Source organism: Talpa europaea (genome assembly GCF_964194135.1).
Source record: "Talpa europaea genome assembly, chromosome: 4".
Lineage (NCBI taxonomy): Eukaryota > Metazoa > Chordata > Mammalia > Eulipotyphla > Talpidae > Talpa > Talpa europaea.
In genome coordinates, this window is record NC_140070.1 from 90065160 (window position 1) to 90092807 (window position 27648).

Here is a 27648-nt window from a genome sequence, read left to right on the forward strand (position 1 = left end):
AACTACATATTTTTATATTTATTTTAAATATAGAGAACCACAGCAGGAAATCCTTAGCAGTTGGCTTGGCACCATGATATGTATATTCATTCCAGAGTAAGGATTCATGACTCCTCTGCTGCTGTGATTCGTATAACAGCTAACTGGAATTTTCTTTTTATGAGAGATTTGTGTATGATGATAATGGATTTCTATAATGACAGAGCCAAACAAAAGACATCAATTGACTCAGTCTTCTCAATGTCTAATTGTTTAGCAGGTAGGAGAACATTAAAGAACTAGAGATAACTCAATGGTTATTTATTATTAGTTATTTCATTTATCTCCATCCTGTCTCTGTACATTGTTTTTCTAATACTGTAGGAAATCAAATGGTACTGTTTCGGTTCCAGATCCTGTCCATATAGCAGCATAAGAGCTAATAAAAAATTAAAAGAGCCAAAGATAAAGGAAAAAATGTATGATGTAGCCACAAACTTATTCAGAAGCTTATTAAAACTATAATTTCTTTTAGTTGCATTTAAGAGACCCCTGCCCACCATATTTCTTATCACTAAACTGGGTGTAAGCTTTAGCCACAGACATTCGTAATCTCAAAATACACATTGTGTGAATCTTGGAAAGTTATCAGCAGATTTTATCTCACAACTGTGGAACTCATGAATATTTTCATGAAAACTATTATGTAATATATAGGCAATCTGGAAATTTAAAAATCACAAGTATTTTTTGTCAACTCTACTTATATAATACTATACTGTTCTTCTGTCTCAGAATAAAACAGAAACAGTTTAAATTGCTAGGACTAAAGAGAACTTGCATCTAACATTGAAGTCTCAAAAAATAATGTTATTTATATTAGGCATTTCTAAATTCCTTCACATTAGTATCTCTTGAGAGATGGCGTAGAATTTTCAAGAAATTTGATTTTAACTGAATTCTATTTCTAATCAGTACTCACTCTAAAATCAAATATATGTTTCCATGAGGGAAGATTGACTCCCTACTGAATAAATTGAAAAGAATGTATTAGAGGACCATTTCGAGCACATTTGTAATGACTTTGCTCATGTATCACTTCATCAGGATCTATTCTTCTTCTTTTTTCTTTTTCTTTTTCTGTTCTTTTAATGAAATTCTCAATTTAATGAGGTAACTGGAATTAACTCTATTTCTTAGTACCTAAGTTTCAGTGAGATTAAACTGCACAAGATAAGACAAGTAGAATCTTATTCCAATCTCATACACTTTTCAGTATATTTTGTTGCCTCACTAGGACTTCTGAGGAATTAAAATTTCATCTCTGATTTTGCCTGTCTGCTGGCATTTAATATAGTGGAAGTGTGTGCTCCAAATTGCAGACGGTTGAGGTCTCTCCTTTTGTATCACATGTGGGGTTTACCCAACCTCTAGCTTCTTTCTGTTTCCTCACCCATGACCTCAACAATAGCCAGGAGCAGGGAGAAAAGAAAATGCCCCATGTTCTATCAAACATAGATAATAGAGTGGTCTAGAGCGGAGATAAGATCATATGGAAATGCTGGTGTCTTATCCAGTCAAGCAAAAGGACATTGGCCATCCATGACTCCTTCTTCTCCTACCACTTGTGACCTGAAACATAACCAGAGGACAGGACTTGCATCAAAATAGGTTTTCAAATTTGTTAACTCTCTTCTGTTGATATATATGAATTTAATTATTTTAATTTAAAGTATTTATTTTAACGATCTTTTTAGAAGCAAAAGGAAGTCATATTCCCTGAGTACCCACCAAGGGTCAGACTGTGTGCTCTCTCCACTTTACCCACCTTTAAGATGTACCTCGAACCATGATGTGGCGTGCTTGCAAGTGGTGTTCTGTTTTCATGCTTATTAGTATTGTTACATTCATTTCCATCTCCCAGTCTTCGTAATGGATGGTGTCTGTATTTACTATTGACCTAGATGGAAAGGCCATTTTATATTTTTTACTGAAGACATAAGGATTCCCTATTTTAGTAGAGAATTTCTTTGGAGAGTATTAAAAATTATAAGGATATAAAATTTAAGTTTGTACTAAGACTTTCTCATTTCCTTCTTTAAACCAGAAATTGTTGTCAACTTTCCTCTCAGATGCAGGAATTAGAGACCCCCCTCTCCTCCAGCTCTATATTAAGCTTGGCCCTCTTGGAGACTCACCTTGTTGACAGTTGTGACCAAGAAAAGGAAAAAGTAACTAATTCTTGGGTGTGACTATAATTACCCACACAAGTATCAATAGAATGTTTGCTGAAATTCCAGCCTGGCAAATTCCAGTGTGGTAATTCATATTACCAGTATCCATGTCTTAAGTACCCATAGTCCTAGTGCCCTTCTGTGGTATGGCTCAGGCATACTGTAAATTAGAAATCACACAAAAAAGATAAACTCATGCCATTTGCAGCAATATGGATGAGCTTGAAAGGATAATGCTAAGTGAATTAAATCAGAAGGAGAAAGCTAAACACTGGGTGGTCACTAATATCACAGGAACTAAATTAATAGTCTGGTAAAGACAACCTGAAAAACTGACCCTTGATAGCTGACTATAGAACTGAGACAGGAAGGGAGGGAGACCCAATAGTCTGTGATGTGGATGCGCTATGGTGCTAATACCTGAGGGGGATACACCAATGTTACCTCAGCTAATAATTAATTAATTAAAAATAAATAAATTAGAAATCACAGAAAACACCCCTCTAATTAGGAAGTATCAATGGTTCCTCATGCTGCCTCTGAGAGTTTTCATGCCTGCTTTTGAAAAATCCTAAAATCTTTTTACCTCTTTACCTGTGAATTATTTTCAATGGGTATTGTTTTTGTTTTCCAAATATGCATTACTATTAAAATATTTTATTCAGCTTTTCAAATGATAACTCCCAAGATTTTGATGTATTGGTCATGCCTGCCTCTTCACTTTTTCAAATTTCTGCATCCTCTACTAAATGATTCTTTTTAAGTTGAGACATAACTGGCATATAATACTGAATTAGTTAAAGGTGTTTACTGTGTTGATTGGATACATTTATATTTTGCAATATGTTTACCACCATAGTTTTAGTTAATACCGCCATCAAATCACCTAATTCTAATTTCATTTTATGGTGAAAAAATTTAAGATCTAGTTTCTTAGTAACTTTGAAGTATTAAAATAAAGCAATACTTATAGGACACCACCAAATTAGTTCCCCTATGTGCTTTGAAGATCTCAAACAGGTATATAAAATTGAGGATAATCTCATTTAAAAAATTGATGCATCTTCTAAAAGAAATGCACCTTCTAAAAGCAACTTCAGCCCTTAAAGAGACACTGTACTTACAGAGATAATACAGAATGAGGAGTTTAAACCTAGATTTGAAACCCCTTCTGAACTTTCTTCATTGACTACATGGCCTTCAGCGGCAGCAGTATAATTACATTCAATTTGGTGAATCCCTATTTTCAATCACATTTATCCTAAAATCAGCCCTGTGAGTGAATCATGGTCTTCTTCTGATTTATAAATAAGCAAATTTGCTCCAGAGCAGAGATTTGTCCAAAGACTTGGCAGTTGTCATTTGACAAACACATGAGATCCCGGGCCCACTGGCCTCAAGGCCAAAACTCTCCTGTTTCCCTCACAGGTAAAACTAGATGGCCACCTGTCGGACTTCTTCCAACATTCATTTATTGTGATACTTAAACACTTACTTTAAAAAATCCACTGATGAAGAAAGCTTTAGACAAATACTGTAAGAATGTACATTTTCATGGAAGCAGTCATTCTTTTTTTTTTGAATAATAAATTTTATTTTTATATTCCCCATACAATTGCAACCCCCCCATTCTGACCTCAATCCCTCCCCTCCCTCCTCCCACCCCCCCAAAAAGTGTCTCTGGTTCATAGTTTTTTGTTGATTTTGATTTTCACTTTCTTATAGTTATTCATTTTCCTGGTCCCTTATTTAAGTTTTCTAGATTCCTGCTATGAGTGAGACCATCAGGTATTTTTCTTTTTCTTTCTGGCTTATTTCGCTGAGCATGATCCCTTCCAGCACCATCCATGTTGCTGCAAATTGCATGTGTTTATCTTTTTGACCTTTTATCTTTTATCTTTTTCAATCAATGATTGAAAAGCATTTAGCTAAAGAGAGTGATTTAAATAAGTTTTATTCTCTTCCAGAAGTAGATGGATTTTTAGCTTCAGAAATTCTTTCAAATTGCTGATTTTTTTCCAAAATTATAAAGACACATATTCAATATGATATTATATATGTATCATAAAAATATATATACATATATGTGTATATATATTTACCATATCAATCTAAAAGCCAAGTAAAAGTAATCCAAATTAATTTCAAAGGTTTTAACTGTTAGAACATATTCTCTGTTAAAAAAAAAGTGAATAATAAAATGCATGGTAATCTTATATACATAAATCAGTGACGCTATCTTTCCCCATCAGCAATACTATGCACTTATATTTTGTACCTTTCACAGCGAGTGTATTTGTGTAACTGTGTAGCTTGGTACGTGCATGTGGAACTGGAGTTTGAATCCTGAATTTGCTATTTACTAACTGTGTGACCACAAGCATCTACATTAATTCTATAAATAATCTAGGTGTTTATATATTCTTTATTCTGATAAAATTATAAATTATATTGATTAGTTATTGACTATCAATCCTGTCTTGAATTTTTCAAATTTTTCAAAAACTGCTAACAGTGAGGTTATTAGTATTTTATTAATAATTTTCATGAGGAATATTTGATAATTTACTTTCTTTCAAAATCCTCATCAAATTTTGGCACTTGGGATATGTGGACTCAATAAAACGATTTGAAGAGTCCCATCCTCATATATTTTTCTGAAAGTGTTTACTTCCTTCAGTGTTTACTATAATTCAAAAATGAAACCACCAAACCTGGAATTTTCTTTATGAGAACTAGCTAAAATAAAAACTGTTATTTCTATTTTTTAATAGATGTAAGTTTGCTTCCCTTTCAATATACATTTTAGTAAGATTTTCAAGGAGAAAATGGCTATTTCACTTAAGTCGTTGACTTTTTTTTTAAGAGTTATTTCATTTCTTTCTGCATACAAGAACTGGGGTGTAGGCCAGAGGTGCCGGTGGTGAGAGGATTCACCAGAGACAGAGTGGGGAGCAGAACAGGCACATCCACTGAAATACACAGCTGAGGGGAACAGTGGGCAAGAAAGGAGAGGTCTGCTGTACCATGTGGGTTATCTCCCTGGCTGGGGATGGAATTCATGTGGCAGTGGCTTGGTGATAGCTTGATAGCACTGAGACTTTAACCCCAATGCCACCAGGGAAGCCATTGACACTTCTTTTATGAAAAGTTATCCATATGGGATCCCCTTATCCTTCTTTGCCTATAGGTTCTGTAATGACAACACTTATTTGTTTTCTAATATTTTTACTTTGGATTTGTTTCATTTTCTTGTTCATCCATTTTTTTAGGGGGTTATCAATTTTCTCAATTGAAGAGAATTGAAATGTATTTTAAAATGTCTTGAAATCAGATTGACATTTTATACCTGAATAATATAAAGTTAAAAAAGAAGTTTTTGCTGCATAAATTTCACAGCTTGGCCATGTAAAGCACAAAGAGGCAAATTAGAATACAGATCAATAGAAGATATCCAGATTGAAGCACAGTAGGGAAACAGATGACAGATAAGAGACTTGTGGGACACATACAGCAGATCTGACTTATAAATGAAATCGCAGAAGAAACAAAGAGCAAGAATGCCTATCGACAATAAAATAGATTAAAAAATCATGATTTATTCACCCAATGTCAAGCTCTGCAGTGATGAGAATAAACTACCTGCAACTTCATGCAACATTATACACAAATGTGTATACAAACATAAGGTTGAGTTTAAATAAAAGAAACACAGAAATGAATACATTTGGTATGATTACATTTATATGCTAACTATAAGAAAGGGTAAAACTATTCTGTGAGAATTGAAGATTATGATAAACTTTTAGGAGGTTGTAATGACTGGAGTGTAATGGGGAACTTCAGGGTATGAGACTTTTCTTTCTTGAGCTCAGTACTAGCTACATGCATGTATTCAGTTTTTTAACATTCATTGAGTTGTACTCTGTGATGCATGCTTTATCTTATGGATATTCTTCAAAAAAGTAATTTGAGAGTCATACATTTATATAAAGTTCAAACTATTAAAAATGTCCTTAGAAATGATTTAGTCTATCACCCTCCTTACATTTTACTGTTGAGGTTGCTAAGACTTCATTAATTAATAGTTAAGTAATTTATTAGCAAATGAGAGTAAACTTCAAGTAATCTGTTATATATTACATGTGATATATATGTTATATATGTATTTATTATCTGTGCCTCTCTATATTTATATGTACATTGATATCTGTATCAATATGCCATCTACATTATTTGATTTTCCTGGGGGGTATATATATATATGATAAAGTTGTCATTCACTATTATGTACCATTTTAGTACAAGATAAAAGTATTTATGTGATAATATAGCTCAAGATATAAAACAACTCAAAACTCAAGCTTACAACATGGTCTCATTTACATTTTTTAATGTCTTTTAAACTGTAATCAGGGCCTCCCCTGGTGGCGCAGCGGTTGAGTGCTGGGCTGCGAGGCTGCCCGCAGCCTCTTCAGCGCCGGTTCGTTCCCCGGCCGCCAGCGAGGATCTCACAAAAAAATAAATAAATAAAAAATAAATAAACTGTAATCATACATTATAGGGCTTAGTCATGTTGGCAGAGTTTTTAGGTTGTACTGCTGCTGCCTTATAAATAGATTTAGAAGGCTGTAGTTTATACTAAATTTATAATTTTTAAATCCAAAGTAAATTCAGCTTGTGCTAAATATAATGAATGTATCTGTTTGAATGAGCCATATGTCTTTATCTCACTTCAACGTAGATCATACACCATTACAACCCTTTTTCTAGTTAAGTTGTGATTCTTAGCAAATGAGTTATGGAATTCTATTTAAAGCATATAAATACTTTTAGGGGGAAAACGGCATTTTCTATCCCAGTTTTCTTAACCAAGAGTTATACCTCGTATTTCATAAATTCTTAAAAGTAGAATTACAGGGATTGAACATGTGAATAACAATTTGAAGTACCCTGCCGGTGTAGTCCCCCAATGTGCTTATTCCAGCGAGGGAGGCAAGGAGCTAGGGAGGGTGGAAAGAAAGAAGGAAGGAAATAGTACACCCTTGGAAAAAGAGTTATAATTTCTCCTGGGTGGTCACAAAGCTAAGGAATTTAGCTTTGTGCTTAAGAAAATCTGTTGTCAGCTCTTAAGAGGTAGAACCCAGTCAGTCATGTGTAACCACAGCAGCCACTACAGGGCTGTAGATCTCAAAACATTAGTATGCAGCAGAATCATCAGGAGGTCTTGTTTAAAATAGATTGCAATCCCATCTCCAGAGTTTCTGTTTTCATAGCTCTGTGTGAGGCATCAGAATTTGCACTTCTGTCAAGTTCCCAGGGGGTGCTGATACTGCTGGTTCAGGGACCACAATTTAAGAACCACCACATTAGGGCTGCTCTTGCTTCTGTTGCAATGTTTTGTCATAAGTTTGAATTTCTAAACTTGCTTTTGATTTATTTAATAAAACTGAATCCATAAACAAAGTACAGTGCATTGTGTCAACTTGTGTGCATAAGTTAATTTGGATGCCAAAGAGAAAGATCCCAGTGAAAAACTTCCTCAGAAAATTTTTGCCCAGAATGAAACTTTTTTTAAGTTATGATAATAACCTCTCAGAAAGTACAGAGAAAAACAATCAAATACATGTTGCAACAAAATATTTAGTCTGTGTTCAAAATAGTTGATTTTTTTTCTCTTAGCATTGAGTAGTGAGTGCAACACCACTACCAAGGTCATTTCACTGAAATGAATAAATTTCAACTGAAATTTATTACTCAAGGTGCACACGCATTGACTTCCTCACCCAAGAAGTTTGCATTCGATGAAAGTTTGTATTCGATGAAAAACATTTGCTTCTCAAAGATACATTAATGTGAATTGTAAACCTTAGAATTAAAAAAATGTAAATATGTGACAATATTTGTTTATTTAATTCACTTATAGGACTGCATCAAAACATGTAAATAAGGACCTTGGTAATATGGAGGAAAATAAAAAGTTAGAAGAAAACAATCACAAAACAGAAGCCTAAGAGAGAGAAACTGTTCTAGTTGTCCAGGTGGGTATGCCATAGGAGCTTTATGGAAATAATTACTAGGATGTGTACGCCCTAGAAGATGAAAGGGAAGCCTTGGCCATGAGATGCTTCGTAACCGCAAACTTCTAGACAGGAAGAGTGGTTTTCAAAAATAAACTTTGATAACTCAGAAAGGTGATATAAAAAGAATATATTACCAATAGCCCTCCCCCATCTTCTGAAAATTAATCACTATCCTCTGAATAATTTTCTCAAACTTGGAGATTTTAACATTCAAGTAGCATTTTGTATTTAATGCAAAAAGTTTAGCTTAATTTTACAGATTGATATTTTGTTGGATAAGAGCTGATTCTAATACTTTAAATTTATTTTTAGAAGAAATTATAAAAATAATTTTAAAATATGAAAATTTTAATCAAAGAATTAAATACTATGTCAGTTTATACTACCAAATTTCAAGTCATTTTAATAAAAAGACTAACAAATATGTGTGTGTATCCACACACAAATACACATATTTGCATTTGACATGCAGAGTATGTGTGTATGTTTTATATGTGTCTGTGTAATGTGTATATTAGTTATAGATATATATTGCAAATATTTAAATGTAATAGCTTTATCGTGTGATTTCTAAGATAGTCTCTAAAGAGGTATGTTTTCATGGTATTGCCACTTGCAGTTTGAACTTTTCATTTTTATTTATGTTCTCTTGAGCCAACCAAACAGAAGCCATTTGGACAAATTATTCTGTGTGTCCTTGAGAAAAACTGTTACTGTAATTTACTCCTATGTTATAAAAATACCCAACACAGTAAAATCTTGGTTCATTATAAATAAACCTTAAGTCACAGATTTACTAGGTTTCTCAAATTAATCCCACACAGAAGATAGAATGCATCTTAACAACTGTAAACCATTTTTACAATCTGCAAGAGCTGAATGATAGGTTGAAAGAAGTATGAACGGGCTCCTTCCCTTAGCCTGCCTGCACTGACGGCCAAGCATGCAGCCTTCCTGCCTGATGGTTTTTTGTTTTGTTTTGTTTTTTCCTGCATCTTTTGGGTTCATTCTTCAGTCCTTTGTAAACATATATTTTACCTTCTCTTTTCTTCAAAGTTGGATAGAGTAACTTCTCAAAGGAAAACTGAGCTTGAAGACAATGTCCACAGAATAAATTGTGATTTGAAGGGATAAGAGAATTTTTAAACATGAAGAGAAACAAAGTGAAATATTTTCCTGAAAACCTTATAATCTTCATAAGTTAACCAATTTTCACAAAAAAAAAAAAAAGACTCGATCATTCCAAAATGTTCTCAAAAGAAGTGTTTGAACATCGCCTGAGATTACAGATGGGTTCAGGGCCACTGGAGTTTTCTAAAAGTCTCCTGTGAAGTAATTCCTATCACTTTTAGTACAAAGCATCTGTTGATAGTGAAAAATGATTGCTATGGTACCTATCTAAATTGTGGTTTTTTCATCATTTCAGAGAAAATAACTATATAGACCAATTGAAGCATGAACGTGGATTGTATTTAAGACATATACAAAGACATTGACAGCAATTCATGGTTCAAGTATTAAGCAGTTCATTCTACCAAGCTGTCACAGGAATTCAGAGAATTATCTCAAGTAAAACAATGAAATGAAATTACAAACAATAACAAGAAGTTTGGGCAGCCATGAAAATAGGTCATATGTTGTATTTGGTTTGCTTTTTTTCTTCTGTAAATGTCTGCACTGAGGATTTCTTTTTGGTTTGCCTTTTATGTAAATTTTTTACGTAGCTATTTTTATACACTGTAAGCCTTGTTCTGGGAGTTGCTGTTAATCTGATGTATAATGTAATGTTTTTATTTCAATTGTTTATATGAATAATCTGAGCAGGTACATTTCTGATTCTGATTGCTATCAGTAATTCTCCCAAACCTTCTCACAAGCACCTAAATCCCAAAGGTGGCAGCTTGTGAAGATTGGGGGTATACACATTACCTGATTCAAAAACTGTGATTTTTATCACACGGGAGGGGGAGGCAAAGAGTCAGATTGAGAAGCTGGGTCGAGCTGACTCTCAGAGTTCAATCACACACACATATGGACACATACATATTAATAGTACTCCCAACCTGACAATTTTACCTATTCTGAAAAAACATAACATAATTTGGGTAGCACATACCTATAAAATCACCTGCTAGTAAATTATTTTCTGTCAAAAGGAAAGTCAAATCCATGTGTGAGAGAGAAAGTTTGGAAAACTCGTGAAAACATCCCCATTTTCATAGATCACAATGTAAATCACTGTAATTAAAAATTAGTGTTAAATCCTTTGGGTTATCCACTGCCTTAAAATTATACCTATTTCCTGTTTTAAAAAAAAGATATCAATCAGAATTGGAGATTTTTAACAGTGGTCATTATCAAAGCTGAGTTATTTTCCACAGAATATAGAATATATATTTTTTTCGTGTGTGTTTTTGTTAACTACGCTACAGATATCGAATGCACCTTGAGATAATTTAGTGTTTTTAACTGGTACATAATTTATCAAGCAGTACATGAAAGTGTAATAATAAAATGTCTATGTATCTTTAGTTACATTCAAATTTGTAACTTTATAAAACATGTTTTATGCTTGAGGAACTTTTTAGGGTGGTAGTATAAATGGAAACTTTTTGAAGTAGACTGGATATGGGCCAATAGCTACTTGTGACTAGACTTTTAAACTTTGCTCTTTAAAGCAGAAGCCTGGTTTCTGGGAGAACACTGCACAGCCATTTTTGTCCCAGGATTTACATAATTTTATAGAAAAAAATGAACATCAGATTTCCAAGCATAGAACTGTGTTCTTTCGGAAGAAAAGGAAAACTGGTGTTTGTTTTATAGACTGATAGAATAAACAATTATGAAGGCAATGAATAACAAATTGAAGATAAAGTCAGATGGAGATTAGGAATCATATTTAGCCACTTCTGCATTATTTAGAAACACATGTTATTGTACATTTGTAAACCGTTTACTGTCTGGGCAATAGTGCCTCAGTTTAATAAAAGCTTCCTGTAGTACATTGGTATGAATTAAATATATAAAATATCCTATTAGACTCAATGCTGTATAAAATATTATGGGAAAAAAGAAAATGCATTATTTTGCCTCTAAACTTTGATTTATTGAAGTTTTATTTGGCAGGAAAAAAATTTAATCTTGGTCAATATTTAAACCAAAGTGAAAGGGGAAAAACCAAAGTTACTTGTTTTGCATGGCAAAGCCATTCTGTTATCTTTGTAAATACTGTTATTTTTTTCTTTTCTCTTTAGAATTTTGTTAAAGAAATTCTAAAATTTTTAAATACCTGCTTTCCACAATAAACCATGAACACTAAAATGAAAGTACTTCCATATAAATATTTTTTTTCCTTTTTTCTTTTGGTGTGGGAGATCAAAGGTTCAAAGTCTAACTCCTAAGATATATTTGCAGAAAGAAATGTAACAATAGAAGAGAAGTTTATACTACGGTTATTTCTTGGTTTCCACTTACTATGGTTAACTAAATCCAAAACAGCTGTCAGAACCTAGAGAGCAGAACATGGGAATCTCGGAGCTCTGGATGGAAAGCATAAAGTCTGCCTTGGAAAAAGGAAACATTATTACCATTGATCAATAACTTTATCAAAAGAAAAAGCTTATTTGTGTAAAGGCAGCCATTTGCACAGCGATTTTCGGAAGGAAGATAATGCACAGTCCTCAATTTAACTCTTTGGCAACAGGAGACAGGTTTTGTGAGTTCAAGATTCAGTCCCTATCTGTGATTACAGGAATTGTATGTGGAAATGGATTAACATACCCGTCTATGCCTAAAAGATAATAAAACTGAAATATGTCTTCACATATCTCTCACAGCTGTCTGCCTCTTGTCTAAATGTGGATGTTCATATGTAGAAAGCAGTCATCTTTATCAGAGCCAAAAACTCATTGTGAGTCTCCATCTCTTTGGAGAGGGAATGCAGAAAAATGAAATTGTTCATGGCTTCCTACTGGGTCAGTTGGGCCACCTGAGCTAATCCTAGATTTCACCAGTGAGTGGTTTTATAATGTGAGTGGTTTATCTTCATTCATAGGATTATACTTATTGTGGGTGTCCCTTATGAGTGTCCTAAGAACTTATTAGGAAGAGATGCTTCTGTTTCTTCATTTCCACCATTAACACACCATTTAGCTTATTTGGAATTACTTAGGCATGGACGTTCGTAGGAATGCTTACCCTTCAAAAAAATACAAAGCCAGAGAAAGAAATTAATATGTATTTAGCTCATACTATATGGTAGAATTATCCATTCATTATCTTATTTAATTCTTAATAGTTATAAGTAGTATTAAATATTCCCCATTTAACAGCTAAAAACTAAGTTTTAGACAGGTTCCTTAATTCTCAAATGCATTAGGTTTTTAGTAGATAAGCTGGGCCTCAAACCAGATTTAGTTCTAAAAGTGATGTTTACCCCATGATACTATAGTTCCTAAACTTTTTTAATAAAGAAGTCCTTTTTATATTATATATAAAATTGGGAAATATTAATCAATGCATGAATTGATTATACCATCCATAGAGGACTATTCCAACATGTTCAAGTCATATTATCAATAATTGGTCAATACTCCATAATTTTCAACTGTATTTGTATTGTTAGACATTTTATTAGACATGATCTGTAGTCCAATGTATTCCTATTATATACAATTATGTGTTTAAAACACACATGTATTTAATATATCACATCACATTTTTAGACATGTATATTATATACTAAATGTCTTATATGAGGTGCCTATTGTACACATGCTTTATATTATTTCAGTTGAATCAGTTAACATAATACCATGGAAGGTGCCATCTTCATTTTACAGATAAAGACAATGTACATATCTTTGTCTATAACCAAAGACACTGGATTTGGTTGAGCCAGGATCCATGCTCAAGATGCTGAAATCTAAATTCTATTCACTGTATTTCATAGTCCTCCCTGTTACAAGAATATATTCCACCTATGCTTGGGAAAGCTACAAAAGATAAGTTTGCATTGAACCTACTTGTTTCCCCTGATAAGTAAGACCAGCCATATTCAAAGTTACATGATAAGAAGTATGTCAAAACTGTCTTGAAAATATTAATAAACTGCTAGTTTTTTTATTATATGTCTAAGGATTCAAATAGACCTAACTCTACTATTAAAAAAATCAGTGCAGTAGGTTTGGCTTTGCATGTACCATACTGTAACAATTAAAAGTACGTCATTAAACCTACAATGCACATTTCATATCTAAGCTTAATAAAAAAAATATATGGGAAACATAAGTCAGAAAACTGGAGCTCATTTTTTTTTCAGTACACTGTCTTCACATGTCTATTCATCATCTTCATTCTAATCCAATCTCTTTTTCTTCCCCAAACCTACCCTTCTCTCATTTTTCTTTATACATACTTCTCAAATACAAAAATATTCATTGGAAAATGAGCATTTAGGCATATGACTGCAAAAGCAGATTCAATTCTCAAATTATCAGCCTTGTCTCTTTTTATTAGTTACCTCTGGAAAGGTTTTACCCTGTGATGGTCAAACAGTTGAGTAAGAAAAAAGATAGTTACATCTGCTGGTGACATATGCATGCACACAGAGTGCACATACAGTATAATTTATTTTACCCCATTTTTCTGGAAGAGAGGACATAGGATTCACTTATCAGTAAAATGATTGTTTGAAGGGCTGCAAAATGTCAAAAAAAAAAAAGCAATTCTGGAGTGACAATATTTATATTTTCATGGAGGCATTTATATTACAAGTCCTAAGCACATATTACATCCACTAGATGCAATGAAACTTATATGGGTAAACCTAATTGTATGAAATCCATATCACCAATAAATAAATGAAGACATAAACACCATAGAGCCTCAAAAATAAACTAGTTGAGTCTTTGAGGAAACTTGTTTTATCAGAGAGCAAAAGTTATAACCTTCAAAAGGTACAGCATTTGACAAGTCTTGTCTGTAGAAACTAACAGCAACTCAAGTTTGACTATTTGTGAGATAATCACAATAAAATTTCAGCTCTCTCATAAGTATCTCATAAGTGTTTTTTTTCCCCAAGTGGGCCAGAATAAATAGAGCCTCAGTTAGCAGTTAAAATTGATGCCTTGAGTCACATGCAGCTGAGATGTTCACATGCAGCTGAGATGTTCACTTCCACAGAAATAACAATTGAAATTTGGGCATTCCTATACAATTCGTTGAAATTTCATCAGTGTGAAAAACACATTATTAGTGAAATAAGATGTAGTTAACTGCTTGAAAATTGATTTCACACACTCTCCCAAGAATGGTTTGTTAACCATTTTAATGGCATATTTCTATTAAAAAACATTTTATGCCTAATTATTAGAGTTATTGTATGCTAGTTATACCATTCCTAAAAACCCAATTTGCTCAGAAATTTGGGTTTATACACTGGGTAATAACTGCTAAGTTCCTTGTTCTTAGTTTCATTAGCATTGTCCACCAATAGTTTTAAAATAGTCTTTGTGTTAAGAAAGAAACATTACCTATTGTTGAATATGATTCCAAGAGGAAAGATAATTTTGTAAAGCACTTCCAGGTTCATTTACCGGAATAATCTTCTGTGACTTTTCTTAATTTAGAGAGTTTTGTTGTTCATATATGGTAGCTGCATTCAAGCTGTTTGAAAAATAGATTTCTGGTCACATTGGCAATACCACAAAAACAAAAGATAGCACTTTCCCCATATTCTTAATTGAAAATTACAAAAAATACTTATGGTGACTTTATTAGTCTTTTATCCTTTTGAGTTTAATTTTCTTTATTAAATCACTGAAATATCAGATATGTACTTTATAGCTATCACCACAAGATACATTTTATTATATATATTTATTTGTATATATATACTTAATATGTGTGTATATACACACAGAATATATATACACAAATATGTATATATATTGTGTGTATATACATATATGTATATGTATATATGTGTATATGTATATATGTATATAAATATATATGTGTGTATATATTGCGTATATATATGGATACACACATATGTATGGATATATATGGATATATGGATAACCACATATATATGTATATATATATATGTATACTGGTAATAGTATATGGAATCAGTACTCAAGTCTAAGAGTTGTGCTGATTAATTAATATTAATGTTGTTTCATGGGATTTCTGCAACATAGATGGAGTGGAATTTACAATGCCTCCCTAGCATCATCACCCTGTGACTCTTGGAATTGCACCAAAGAGAAACATAGTGAGGGCAGTAGGTGTTGGTTCAGTTCCATTATTCCCTACTCTTACTGTTTTTTGAAGTAGGATATGTATGTATATAAAGGTTGGGAATGGGAAATCTGCTTCTTAATTTCTCCTTTAAAGTGATTTTGTCCAAGTTTTAAATACAATAGTGAAATCATGTGATTGGGAGACGAGTAAAATAGCTTGTACCAAAACAGTTTCCATTCCTTTTAGAAAAGAAAGACCTGAGGTGGGCCAGTGGCACAATGGATACCATGTCTGACTACGGATCAGAAGATTCTAGACATGAAAGACCAGAATGGAGCAGCAGAAGTTTCCAAACAGATGAGCATGGGAAGCTATTCAGTTACGATTTGATTCTCCAAATTACCTTAAGTTTTCAGCTTTAAAGCATATATATTTACAATTGCAGTTGACTGAGCTTTTGCTAAAAGATGACTCCGTGTGATGAAGCATGTCAGCATTAGTTCACAGAGCCTTTGATTTTGTCCTTGGCTCTTATTTTTTTCTTAGGAGAAGCTACTGCAGCCATACCACAGTATAGGAGCTTTCCTTTCATCTCCTCTCAGAAGATGCTTCCTAAAACTAAATGCTTTGTAGAAAAATCTTCCCATTTCTTTCATGGTCCACTTATTGCATTAGTTGCCCTAATTCTTTACCCTTAACTATCTTCATACCTTTTGCATGTAACCTTACAGTTCTTCCTGCAAAAGGGTCAAGGCATATTATCCCATCCCTTAGTATAGTTTCATTCTTATGATTTACCTCGCTATTGTGTGTGGAATGACAGTTTTCTAGTTCTAAGTCTAGACCTCAAGCGGCCTACCATGTTTTTTCTTGTCCTCTTGAATTTCTGTTATTACCATGAGAGTGGAAACTGAGACAAACCTGCCCATGCTGGAGAAGGTTGGGGATACCTGGAACAGATCTGTACCATGTTAGGTGCCTCTGACCAGCCCTGGCAGAGCAGGCTTCCTAGCTAACTCACAAGCACAGAAGCAAGCCCCAAGATCACCCAAACCCAGTCTACGTCAGCTGTCAGTCAGATGACGCACAAATGTTTAAAAGCCACTGAGTTTTGTTGTTATGCAACAATAACGAACTAGGGGAACTGAGTTCCTGGTTGGCTTACTGGGTCAGGAGAATACCAGGAACATTCCTTTCACTAAAAAAATCAAAGACAATTTATTAAAGTCCCAATGATTAATCTTTTGAGCTTTTGAAACTGTCTCTTCTCTCCCGACCTTTCTGGGACAAGCATACACTAAACACAACCCTGAATTGCTCTGTGGTCGTAAATATACTTTGGCATCAACAATCAAGAATTATTTGTAGTAATGTCAGGTAGATTTTGGAGGCTTTGTTAAGTATATACATCGTATACAAGTCTCGTGGCAGCCTGGTCACATTGTTTGCTCTGCCTGGCTCTTGCCCATATTTGTCCTTTCTCATTGCTCAGAAAGTTCAGCATTCAAGACAGGTCCAGATAATTGTTCTTTCTGTATGCCCACATAATTACATGCCGATGCCTTTCCCCAAATTAGAAATTATATTCAGGCTAGATATTTCGCTGACACCACGTTCCTCACCAAATGTCAGAGTCTCTTTAAAAATATTCTCAGCTCAAAGGCCTAATTAGGTTTTCAGTAATTCATGTCATTGGTCATTAGGACACTCACACAAGTCAGCAAGCACTCAGGTGCCCGGGTAGTAAATCGGAACATGAATCTTAAAGATCACAGGCAACATCCTGAAAGAAATCAAAAGAGTTTCAGCCCTGCTTTCACTGGTATTTTCCTTTTACCTCCATATTTCAGGACTAGGTTCTCTAGGGTTATCACTGCTCAGCAATAAGGTTCAGTGTAAAGAGAGAAAATCCTGGATAGTCTATTCAAATAGCAAGCAAGGGAAGAGTTACCTACGGGTCCACTCACCCTCACCGAGTTACCCTGCAAGCCACGCAGGTCACTGCTAACCACGGTGCCCTAAACAAAGTAATGGTGTGAAGGGAGAGACAAATGCTTTATTTTTTGTAGCCCTCAAATGGCCCAGGGCATTTTTGAGGGGCAGATGTCCTTATTGATTTAATGGGAAAACTGTAGTCTTTAAGCTTTGAATGGGCCTCTTTCAAATTAATTTTTTGAAATAACATTGCATTATAACATGATGTAAGTTATGATGAAGGGTAGACTTAGACTTTCGTGGGGAATGTAATGCAGTTTGCACACATTTATTTTTAATGATACATAGTTGAATGGACTTTGAAGTGAATGTTAGGATCTGCAATTTAGCAGCAGTGAGGCCTTAAGCAAACAACAACAAAACCCCTGAGCCTCAGTTATCCCATCTGTAAAATAGCAGCCATACTAATTATATATGAGCTGTTATCTTTAAAGAATAAAATGCACCTGTGAAAGAGGAAATGATTCTGAATTCCAGAATTGAGTGCAGACTGGAGATTATGCTGGGCGGGGGAACCCAATTCAACAGAGTGTAGGTTACAGAGATCTCCAGAGGCAGTTAACCAAAAAACAGTGTTTGCTTTTTCCCCCCACTCTTCCATTGACAAACAGTAGCTTTTCCCATGCTGGAAAAGCAAAATCTCTTAGAACAGCTGACTTATGGTAGCACCTGGTCTAGCAGCAGGGCAGTCCTCGTTCAAATGCTGGCCTGACTACTTGGGGTTATTCCTGAAAAATGTCTTCTCTATACATGAAATGGTTATCGTTTTACTTAAAGTCAGGTCTGGGCTGCTGTCAGCAGGCTAGATGACAATGTCAAGATTTGAAACAGACTAAAGGATCTCAGTACCCACTGCAGAGTATGCACGTGACACATGTGAGTTCATCTTGCTTTGTCCTTGTCTACTGCAGTTAACGGCACTGTAGATAGCGGTATCCCAGGACAGCTAAGATTAACAGTGATGTTTGGGGTGACATCACCTCCAATTCAATCAATCCAGTTATTTGCTTCCTTTGTATCTTAGTCTGTTGCAACCATGTGATCTGGTATGCTGTATTGGAGAAGTGTAATAATAATGGTAGCAGCTGCAGTAGTAGTATTGGTGGAGGTGGTGGTGGTAATAATAATAATAATAGGGCCTTCCTGGTGGTGCAAGGGGTTAAGCACTGCACTGTGAAGCAATCTGCAGTCTCTGCAGCACGAGTTTGATCCCCGGCGGGCCAGGGAGCAACCCATATGGCGCAGCAGACCTCTCCTGTCTCACCCGCTGCTCCCCTCAGCAGTGTATTTCGGTCAGTCTGCCTGTTCTGTTTCCTGCTCTGTCTCTGGTGAATCCTCTCACCCCCCGCATCTCTGGCCTATACCCCAGCTCTTGTAGAAATAAATAAATAAATCTTTTTTTAAAATAATAATAATAATAATAAAAATAGAGACAGTTTTAAATATCCTCCAAGACCAAACATTTTGAAGTCACCAGCAAACAAGACACTTCCTACCTTTTTCACCATTCCCATATTCCTTAGCCATGCTTCAAGTCTGTAGAGTAGAAGCTTTAGATACTAAACAAAGATGTGTCAGGAATAAAAAAAGTAGTTACACCTCATTTCTGTGCCCAAGTCTTAGAGAACAAAATGAAAAAGAAAAATCTTACCTTGTGATGAAGATTGAATTGTCGATCAATTTCTTTGACTGGATTCAGTTACTAAATGAGGCTGTTTTGTAATTTCCAGTGACTATGAAAATGTCTATTATCTCTCTGTTAACCAAAAATTCATGAGCCTCATCAGTTTTCTACCTAGAGCCAGACAATTTCAAACAAGGTTCTTTGTTACTTGGGAGTCTGGTTCTTTAGGCTGAACATAAGTGCATGGACAATACAACAACCAAAACAGTTGTTAATGTTTGCCTCATATTACTTTAATACTGAGGTTTAACAAAGGAAAAATGGTTCTCTGGGATATGAACTTCATAAGTGTCATGAGTTAGCTGCAGAAAAAAAGTTTCATTCTTTCTGTTCCTTCGCCTTTCCTCTTTTGTAAGTCTCACACACACTCCCCAGCACAGGGTCTGCTACACAAATGATCTGATCACCACTACAACTAATGAGAAGGGCTTTCTAGTGTACACAGTTACAAATTTGATTTTGTAAACAAATCCATCTTCTCTTGTGTCCTGATTGTTAACTTTGTAAACAGCCCTCTAGAATCCTTGCAATTACTACCACTGATAGTGGACTCAAAGAATTTCAGGTCATTGATCTAAATTAATGCATGGTCTGATTAGAGAGCAAATTGCAAAGCAATTCATCCTTTAAAGAATCTTTTCTAAAATTAAAATAACACGTGGTTAGAGTATCATTTCCTTGAATTTCCTCTGCATCCCCAGACAATTAACAATTAATATGCAAGGACAATCATTCCAAATGCAACATTTAATGCCACTTCTCCCTGAGAAGCTGGCAATTTTAATCCCTTTATTATTAATTTGATGAATGCAAACTACTGTATGTGGCAATGAAGGAACAGAAGCAAATCAAAGTTAACACATTGATTCATTTAAATTTAAATTGCTTAAAATGATATGCCTTTTAGCCTGTGATACCCAGCAAAGGAAAAAAAAAAAAGTATATACCCTGTACAAAATAATAGTTTTGTTCCTAGATGAGGAAAAATTTTCAGGAAAAATTTTCAAATTCAAAGAGAGTGTGCATTCTGAGATGTTATGTATTCTCTGTGGATTTGAAAGAGGAAAAATATAATCCATAACACACATGAATGACAGCAAAATAATTCCAAAGGCAACTCAGTTAACCAAGAACTCATGTGCTAAATGAGAGGGTCATCTGGGCTGCGAACAACACCTTAGAGAAATAGAACCAAGATAATTTTATAAACCTCATTTATGTTTCATTTTCCATGCTGTTGCCCTTTTTGCATTTCCCTGCTCATTTTAGGCAGAACTTTTTCATCTTCACCTTGAAGAACACATGACATTCTCTAGAAGATGGCTCCAACTGCATTTTTATTTCAAAGTATAATACACACAAATACCAACATATGTACACACATAATGTATTCATGTAACCTGCAATTAAAGAATTTGAAGGTCTGAAAATTAATTTCTTTTTTTTAAGATTTATTTATTTATACAAGAGCTGGGGTACAGGCCAGAGGCATGGGAAGTGAGAGGATTCACCAGAGACAGTAGGGAGCAAAACAGGTAGATCTACTGAAGTACACTGCTGAGGGGAACAGTGGGTGAGACAGGAGAGGTCTGTTGTGCCATGTGGGTAGCTCCCTGGGGGCACTGAACTCGCGCTGCAGAGGCTGCGGATAGCTTCACAGTGCTGCGCTCAACCCCTTGTGCCACCAGGGAGGCCCTGACAAGTAATTTCTGAAGAGTTGTTACTAAGAAAGAAATACATTTTTATTTCAACTCTGTTGGCTCACATATGATACTGCACTTATAAAATGTTGGTCCTTTCCCTACAATTATCAAATGTTACTTTTTCTTTAAAAGTTTTCTTTAAAACTGAAATGCAGTTTTATGAGGGTAGGATCCTTGTTTTATTCTAATGACCTCCAAGTGTCTTTAATCATGTCTAGTTCATTATATACACTCAATAAACATGCATAGGAAAGAAAGTTGGGAGAAGACAGGGAGAGGGGAGATTGCCCTGGCCCTGTAGTGCGTGAATAACCCTAGAGAGCACTGAGCCTGGGCCGTCTGCTCAGGACGCTAGATTCTGTTTCCACATACTTGTTATGCTGAAGCAAATCTTTTTTTTTTTTTTTTTTCCAAACTAACATATTCAGCTATCCTGTGGCCTGCATTTTTCTTTCTCACATTTCAACATCTCTATAATCAAGATACAAGTTATGCCCAATGGTGCCTAACTTTGCCTGGCAGTCATCAGGATATAGTTGTCATTTTATAAGAAAATAGGAAAAGCTCCAGCCCTGACACCTGCAAAATTAAATTTCAGTCCATTAGAGGGAAAATCCAAAACACTCTTTCACCCATAGGATACTAGCAATTGTAGAAGTTGAGGAGGGAATGAATCAGATAGGTTGAGTGAGTTAAAACTGGAACTCAAAGATAGGTTTTGCATTATAAGATGGACTTATGAGACCAGAACCTATGGACTCTACTCTGGATCTTGAAGTTACTATTGAAATAAACTGCTGGACTCAAGAGAGAGTTGCTTCTGGTCAGAGCAAAACATCAGCAAACCGAACTTTATGTCCCTAGAAAGGCTCCATTTGATGAGAAATACAGTCGGTCCAGTCAGCCAACCCCCAAATTCCAAGCCAGCTCCGGGCTCTGCACTTAATTTCTTCTTCCTTGATCTTTCTAAATAAGGTCCGGTCTGTAGCCCCAAAAGATAATGCTGTTTCTGATTGGCTGCTTCTAATGTGCTTTAAAACTTACTCATACCCAAGGTCCCTCTGGAAGAGTGTTCTAGTCCCATGAGGAATGTCCATCATCGCCCCAAAGACTGTTCTTCCTTGAACAAAGGACAACAAACTTGCTACTAAATTGTTTCTGTTGTCATTTAAAAGTACCAAAGAGGACCTCCCCGGTGGTGCAGCGGTTGAGCGCTGGGTTGCGAAGCTGCCCGCAGCCTCTGCAGCGCCAGATCCCCAGCCACTGGGCGAGGGTCCCACATGGCGCGCAGACCTCTCCTGCCGCCCGCTGCTCCCCTCAGCAGTGTACTTTGTCAGTCTGCCTGTTCTGCTCTCCCCTCTGGTTCTGGTGAGTTCTCTCACCCCACCTCGCTTCTGACTGTACCCAGTGCTTGTATAAATGTATAAATAAATCTTTAAAAAAAAAAGTGTCAAAGAATGTGTGGGAAAACACTGATGACTGAATTGAAAAGCTATGTGGAAATGTCATTCTCTGAATGGTAAGAGAGTTTAGGAAATCTTAAGTAAATAGTTTGCTAATATTATTATTATTATTAATAGTGACACAATTCAAAATGATGTTTACACAGCACTGGTGGAATTTCTTTAATACATAGCAAAATAAAATTCTAAGTAACTGTAGGTGATAGTTTAATTGACAGCATTTTTCTTTTCGGTACATAAAATGATTTTCCTACAAAGAAGTCAACAAAATATAGTATATGATAAATAAATAAGCCAAGGACACATCAGAGTTGTTCACATTACATAGAGAAGTATAATACTCTCTTCAACGAATTTGGTATTCTACAGTTGAGAAAACAATGACACTGAACCTTTGACAGCTGCTCTGTGTATAATTGTTGGGTGCCCTTGGGGAAGTTTTTTAAACTTCCTTGAGCCCCAGGTTCTTCATCGGTAAACTAATGAAAATAACGCCTCCCACAAAGGACTGTTCTGAGAAGTAAATGAGTACAAGAAATCCAATGCCTGATCCCCAGAAGGCATTAATAAGTGATTGCCAAGATTTTTGTTTGTCTGCATTCCCCTCGGTCAAACATTCAAGGTCTTCCACAAGGCAGCCTCAGTGCCTATTATTTCTCACAGCAACGGCTAGCTCCTTGCTCCTCTGGATCTGTGTCCCGTGTAATGCTTTCCTCTCCACTCCTCTACTTACCAAACGTTTCCTCCCAAACAAAAGTACTTTATGGTTCTAAATTTAACTCAGTTGTCTCCCTAGTCTCCCTATGAACTGGTAGTTAAATTTGGATGCTTGGGTAGATTTAGTGCAATTACTTAGGCAAACTTCTCTTACAGGCCATTATGTTTAGGTCTTATTGTATCATATCAGGAGGCATGTAATGTCTGGTAGTCCCAGCTTTTATTTTTATTGTGAAATACACTGTAGGGTAAAGAGAATGTCAGGCTTTTCTGCCCTTCCGCCATCAGGAGAGATGATGGATCCTTGTCCTGAATGCATGCCTGATGGCGGGCACCTGGAATAGGGTGTGGGCATAGGTAGATGGGATTCAGCTGAGCTAAGACTGTGCTTTTAAGGGCGGCGTCACGGGGGGACGCCAGCAGCAGCAGCAGCAGCAGCAGCAGCAGCAGCAGCAGCAGCAGCTGAAGCTGAAGGAGAAGCCGAAGCAGAAGCAGCAGAACGAACGCCAGAGAGTCCAGATAGAGTAAAGACTTGCTGGGGGCTGGGAGGTCTGCCAGCCTCCCAGCCCCCCAGCCAGCACCCCTGCCTGCCCTATGCCTGGTGAACCCCAATAAAAGACCTGCAAAACCACTGAGGACTCTGACTCCTCCTTTACCCGGTCTGCATGGGATCAGAAAACCTGCACCTGTGCCCAGTCCGGCCCTTACATACACATTACATAAAATGCACCATCTTAACCATTTGTGAGTTGATAGTTTAGTGGTGTGTTAGGAAGAGAAAAGGGCTCTTCCAATCTCCCCCAGGAGGATGGCTGCATTTCTGCCACCCCGTAGTCCAGCTTGGACTATTTTTTCACAAGGACCAGATAAGGTCTGGCAGGTCTGGGAGGCCTGGGAAATGGCTTTTAACTTAGTTCCAATTAACCCGAAATCAGGTGGAGTGATGGGTGCAACATGTACATAATTAAGAGGACTCCTCCTCACCCAGATAGGAAAAGAAAAATGTAAAAACCTTCCTTCTTTATGGCTCAGGGCAACTCTCCTGCTTTCCTGAGACTGCTCACTGCCTCTCCCTGTGTCCTATCGCTTCCTAATAAACTTTGATGCTGGCTTCATTCTTTGCTTCAAGAAATTCTTTTCTCAAGAGACACTAATGACCCTTGGATGTTATGGTCCTCAACAGTATTAAATACATTCACTTCATCTTGCAACTGTGCCTGCTGTCCGTTCCCACAAGTCTTTTTCATCTTGCGAAGTGGAAAACTCATAATCTCTTGAACACTAATTCACATTCTCTGCTCCCATCAAACCCTGGGAACCACCATTACAGTTACATCTTTATGATCTTGGCTACTCTACGTGCCTCATACAAGAGGAATCTTACAGTGTCTGTCTTTTTGTGACTGCCTCATTTGCTCAGCATATGTCCTCAAGTCTCATCCACGCGGTCGCACACTGCAGAATGTCCTTCCTTTTTAAGGCCCTGTAACAGCCCACAGAATATATTTAACACACTTACCTAGTCCTCCTTCTGTGAACATTTTAGCTACTGTGAAAATATCTACTATGAATCTGGTGGACAAATCTCTCTTCAAGTTACTGCTTTTAATTCTTTTGGGTATATGCTCAATAGTGGAATTTCTGGGTCATATGGTAATTCCACTTTTAATTTTTTGAGGAATTGCCACTGGTGACAGCATTTATATTCCCACCAGTAGCACTCAAGTGTCCCAACATCCTCTCCAACAGTTGTGAAGTGGGAGTCCCCCTTTTAGTGATGACTCAATCTGGGGGTCAAGGTATTTGTCAGACCAACCATTTCATTATGAGGTTTCCCATCAACCCTTGACAGTTGCTTGTTTTATATTTGTTCATTGATGATCTGTGCCCAGTTCAATTGACAATTTGGAGTTGTAAAATGATAATTTTGTAATTAATCATCCTTTCTGAATGTATTAAAGGATATGTGTAAGGGGCAGGAAGGACACTGAGCAGGTTTTCTGATCCCATGCAGACCGGGGAAAGGAGGAGTCAGAGTCCTCAGTGGCTTTTGCAGGTTTTTTATTTAGATTACCAGGTACACACCAGGCAGGGGCGCTGGGGGGCTGGCAGGCTGGCAGGCCTCCCAGCCCCCAGCAAATCCTCACTCTGGGCTCTCCGGCCTTCTCTCACATTCTCTCTGCTCTTCCTATGTCTCTGCTTCTCTCTCGGTTTCTGCTGCTCTTGCTTCTCTTTCAGCTTCTCCTGGAGTCCCCATGACGCCGCCCTTAAAAAGCACAGTCTCAGCCCTAACTGGAATCACCTATTTCACCAAGAGTTCTAGAATATTTTAGTCGAAAATTGTATTTATGGAACACAAAAGTTCTCACTGCTGGATCTTTTCTGTGGATAGAGTCAAGAAATAAATACCTTTTTAAAAACAATTTCCAATTCAAATTTAAAATTACGGGTTTTTATTGAAACTTGTTTAGCTTTCTATAGGTATTGTTTTTCTGTTTTCTCACACTGCAAATCTCCTTACTACATTAATCTAATTACTTATTTTTATCTTAAATTTACCTATTGTAGCTTTAAAATATCAATGTATTTACTAGTAAAGGTAGTCACTTCCAGGTTTTTTTTTTTAAACTGAAATAACTTCTGTTTCTATGCTGTTATATAATCACCAGTTGTGTTCATTGGTTTTATTTTCATCAAAAAACTTTCTTGCTGTTGAATATATTCTTTCTTAACCACATAAAAATTTACATAGCTCAATGTGAAAATTATAGCAACAGTTCATACTTCAATCTTTCTTCTTCCTTTACCCAATAAATTCTTTCCTAATAGTTAATGATTTATTACATTTAGAAAATTTTCCTTCCATTTAGAAAATTTTCCTTCCATTATTTCTTTATGAAAAAAAGGTAGATAGAAATACACACACACACATGCATATATATAGTAATATTTTCATATTTCCTCCACTTCTTCGGAAGAGGCAGCACACTATACATTCCTGCTCCTGATCTTTTTCACCTGACACTATATGCTGGCAACCTGGCAATCAGTGCATGTAAGTTGAGATCAACCTCATTCCTCTTCACAGCTGTGTAGCATTCCATTCTGTGATCACACGTTATTGACACAATCACTCCCCTATTGGTGAATAGATCAGTTGTTTACAATATTTTGATAACATAAATTGAGCTTCAAAAAATAGTTTTGTGCATACATTACTGCGTATTTTTTAAACCAGTGTATATCTGGAATATATTCAAGAAATGGAATTGCTGAATCAAAGAATAAATGTGTATGCATTTTTTTTTTTTGCTGGATATTACTAAGTGATTCCATCACAGTTGCACCATCCTTTAAACTCCCATTAGCAAAGAGTCCTATTTTCCCATTGCCAGTGAACTTGGCTAAACACTGCATTTTTTTGTCATTCAATAAGAAAAACATCTTAAGTTTTCATGTGAATTATCTTGTTCTCAGCAACATTAAATATTTTTTGAATTTTCTTTATAAGAACAGTCACGGAAGACACTGAACAGTCACTTAAAAAACAAAACAATCAGAATCCTGAACTTGTACTATCACAGTTGCTACTTGAAGGGATGAAGCAGTAGGAGTGGGTGGTTTGTAGGTGATAGAGACTCTCCCAGGTAGTGGCTGATCATCTCAAGTCTGACTTTCACCTGGTGAAGGTGGGCGACCCCCACCCCACCCCTCGGGCAGGATGATCAAGTCCTGCAGGTGGGACTTTACTGCCTCAGGCTTCTCTAAAGGCAGTAAGGGTGCAGGGCTCGGTCTCGCGCAGGCGCATTAGCGGGAGTGCCACCGTCGGGTCAAGCTGCGACTCTGGGCGCTGCTGTCCCAGCAGGAGCCCCTGAGCTGCACCAGCGCTGGCAGGGCGTGTCCAGCCCTTGGTCAAGGTCCACGCCAAGGTAGGTGAACGTGCAGAAGGTCGGCTTCCTTTTCGACTCCTTTGGCATTCATTTTCTTTTCTGGGTTGCTTTTTCTCAATTGTGCATATTCTTTGTGTTGTGGGAATATTGTATTTGTGGAGAGTCTCCAGGTAAACTATATATATATATATGGGGGCGGGGGTGGAGGGTGGTTGGAAGAAACTGACTTGTGTTCACGCCAAGGTAGATGAACCTGTGAGTGGTGGGCTTTTTGACTCCCCTTGCCTCGTTTGTTTCTGGGTTGCTGTCTTCTCAATTGTAGATATTTTTGTTTTGTAGTAATATTGTATATTTCAAGAGTCTCCAGATAAACTATTTATATATACTAGTTTATATATAGATATATGGGTGTGGTGGGGGAGAGAGAGCAAGAGAGGCTGACTTATTTTAAGGAACTGTCTCATATGACTGTGGAGACTTGGAAGTTTGAAGTTTGTGGCGCAGGCTGGCAGGTTTGCAATCCAGAAAAGAGTTGATGGTTAAGTCTTCAGTATCAAACCTACAGGCTGGAAACTTGAGCATAGTTTCTATGCTTTTGTTTTGAGGCAGAGTTGTTTCTTTGGCGGGGGGAAACCCCAAAAAACCTCATCTA

At 36.3% G+C, this 27648-nt stretch overlaps 1 protein-coding gene across 2 annotated transcripts in view; it reads left to right on the forward strand.

The window, feature by feature from the left end:
* The window catches only part of ALCAM (activated leukocyte cell adhesion molecule), a gene marked incomplete at both ends in the record, with an annotated part of 176211 nt that extends 167984 nt beyond the window's left edge, over nucleotides 1–8227 (forward strand). For both annotated transcript variants that reach the window (XM_084231790.1, XM_084231791.1), the window contains one exon: nucleotides 8140–8227. In XM_084231790.1, the coding sequence (XP_084087916.1) occupies nucleotides 8140–8227 (88 nt within the window). The remainder of the gene's footprint in view (nucleotides 1–8139) is intronic.
* Between the last annotated feature and the right edge of the window lie 19421 nt (nucleotides 8228–27648).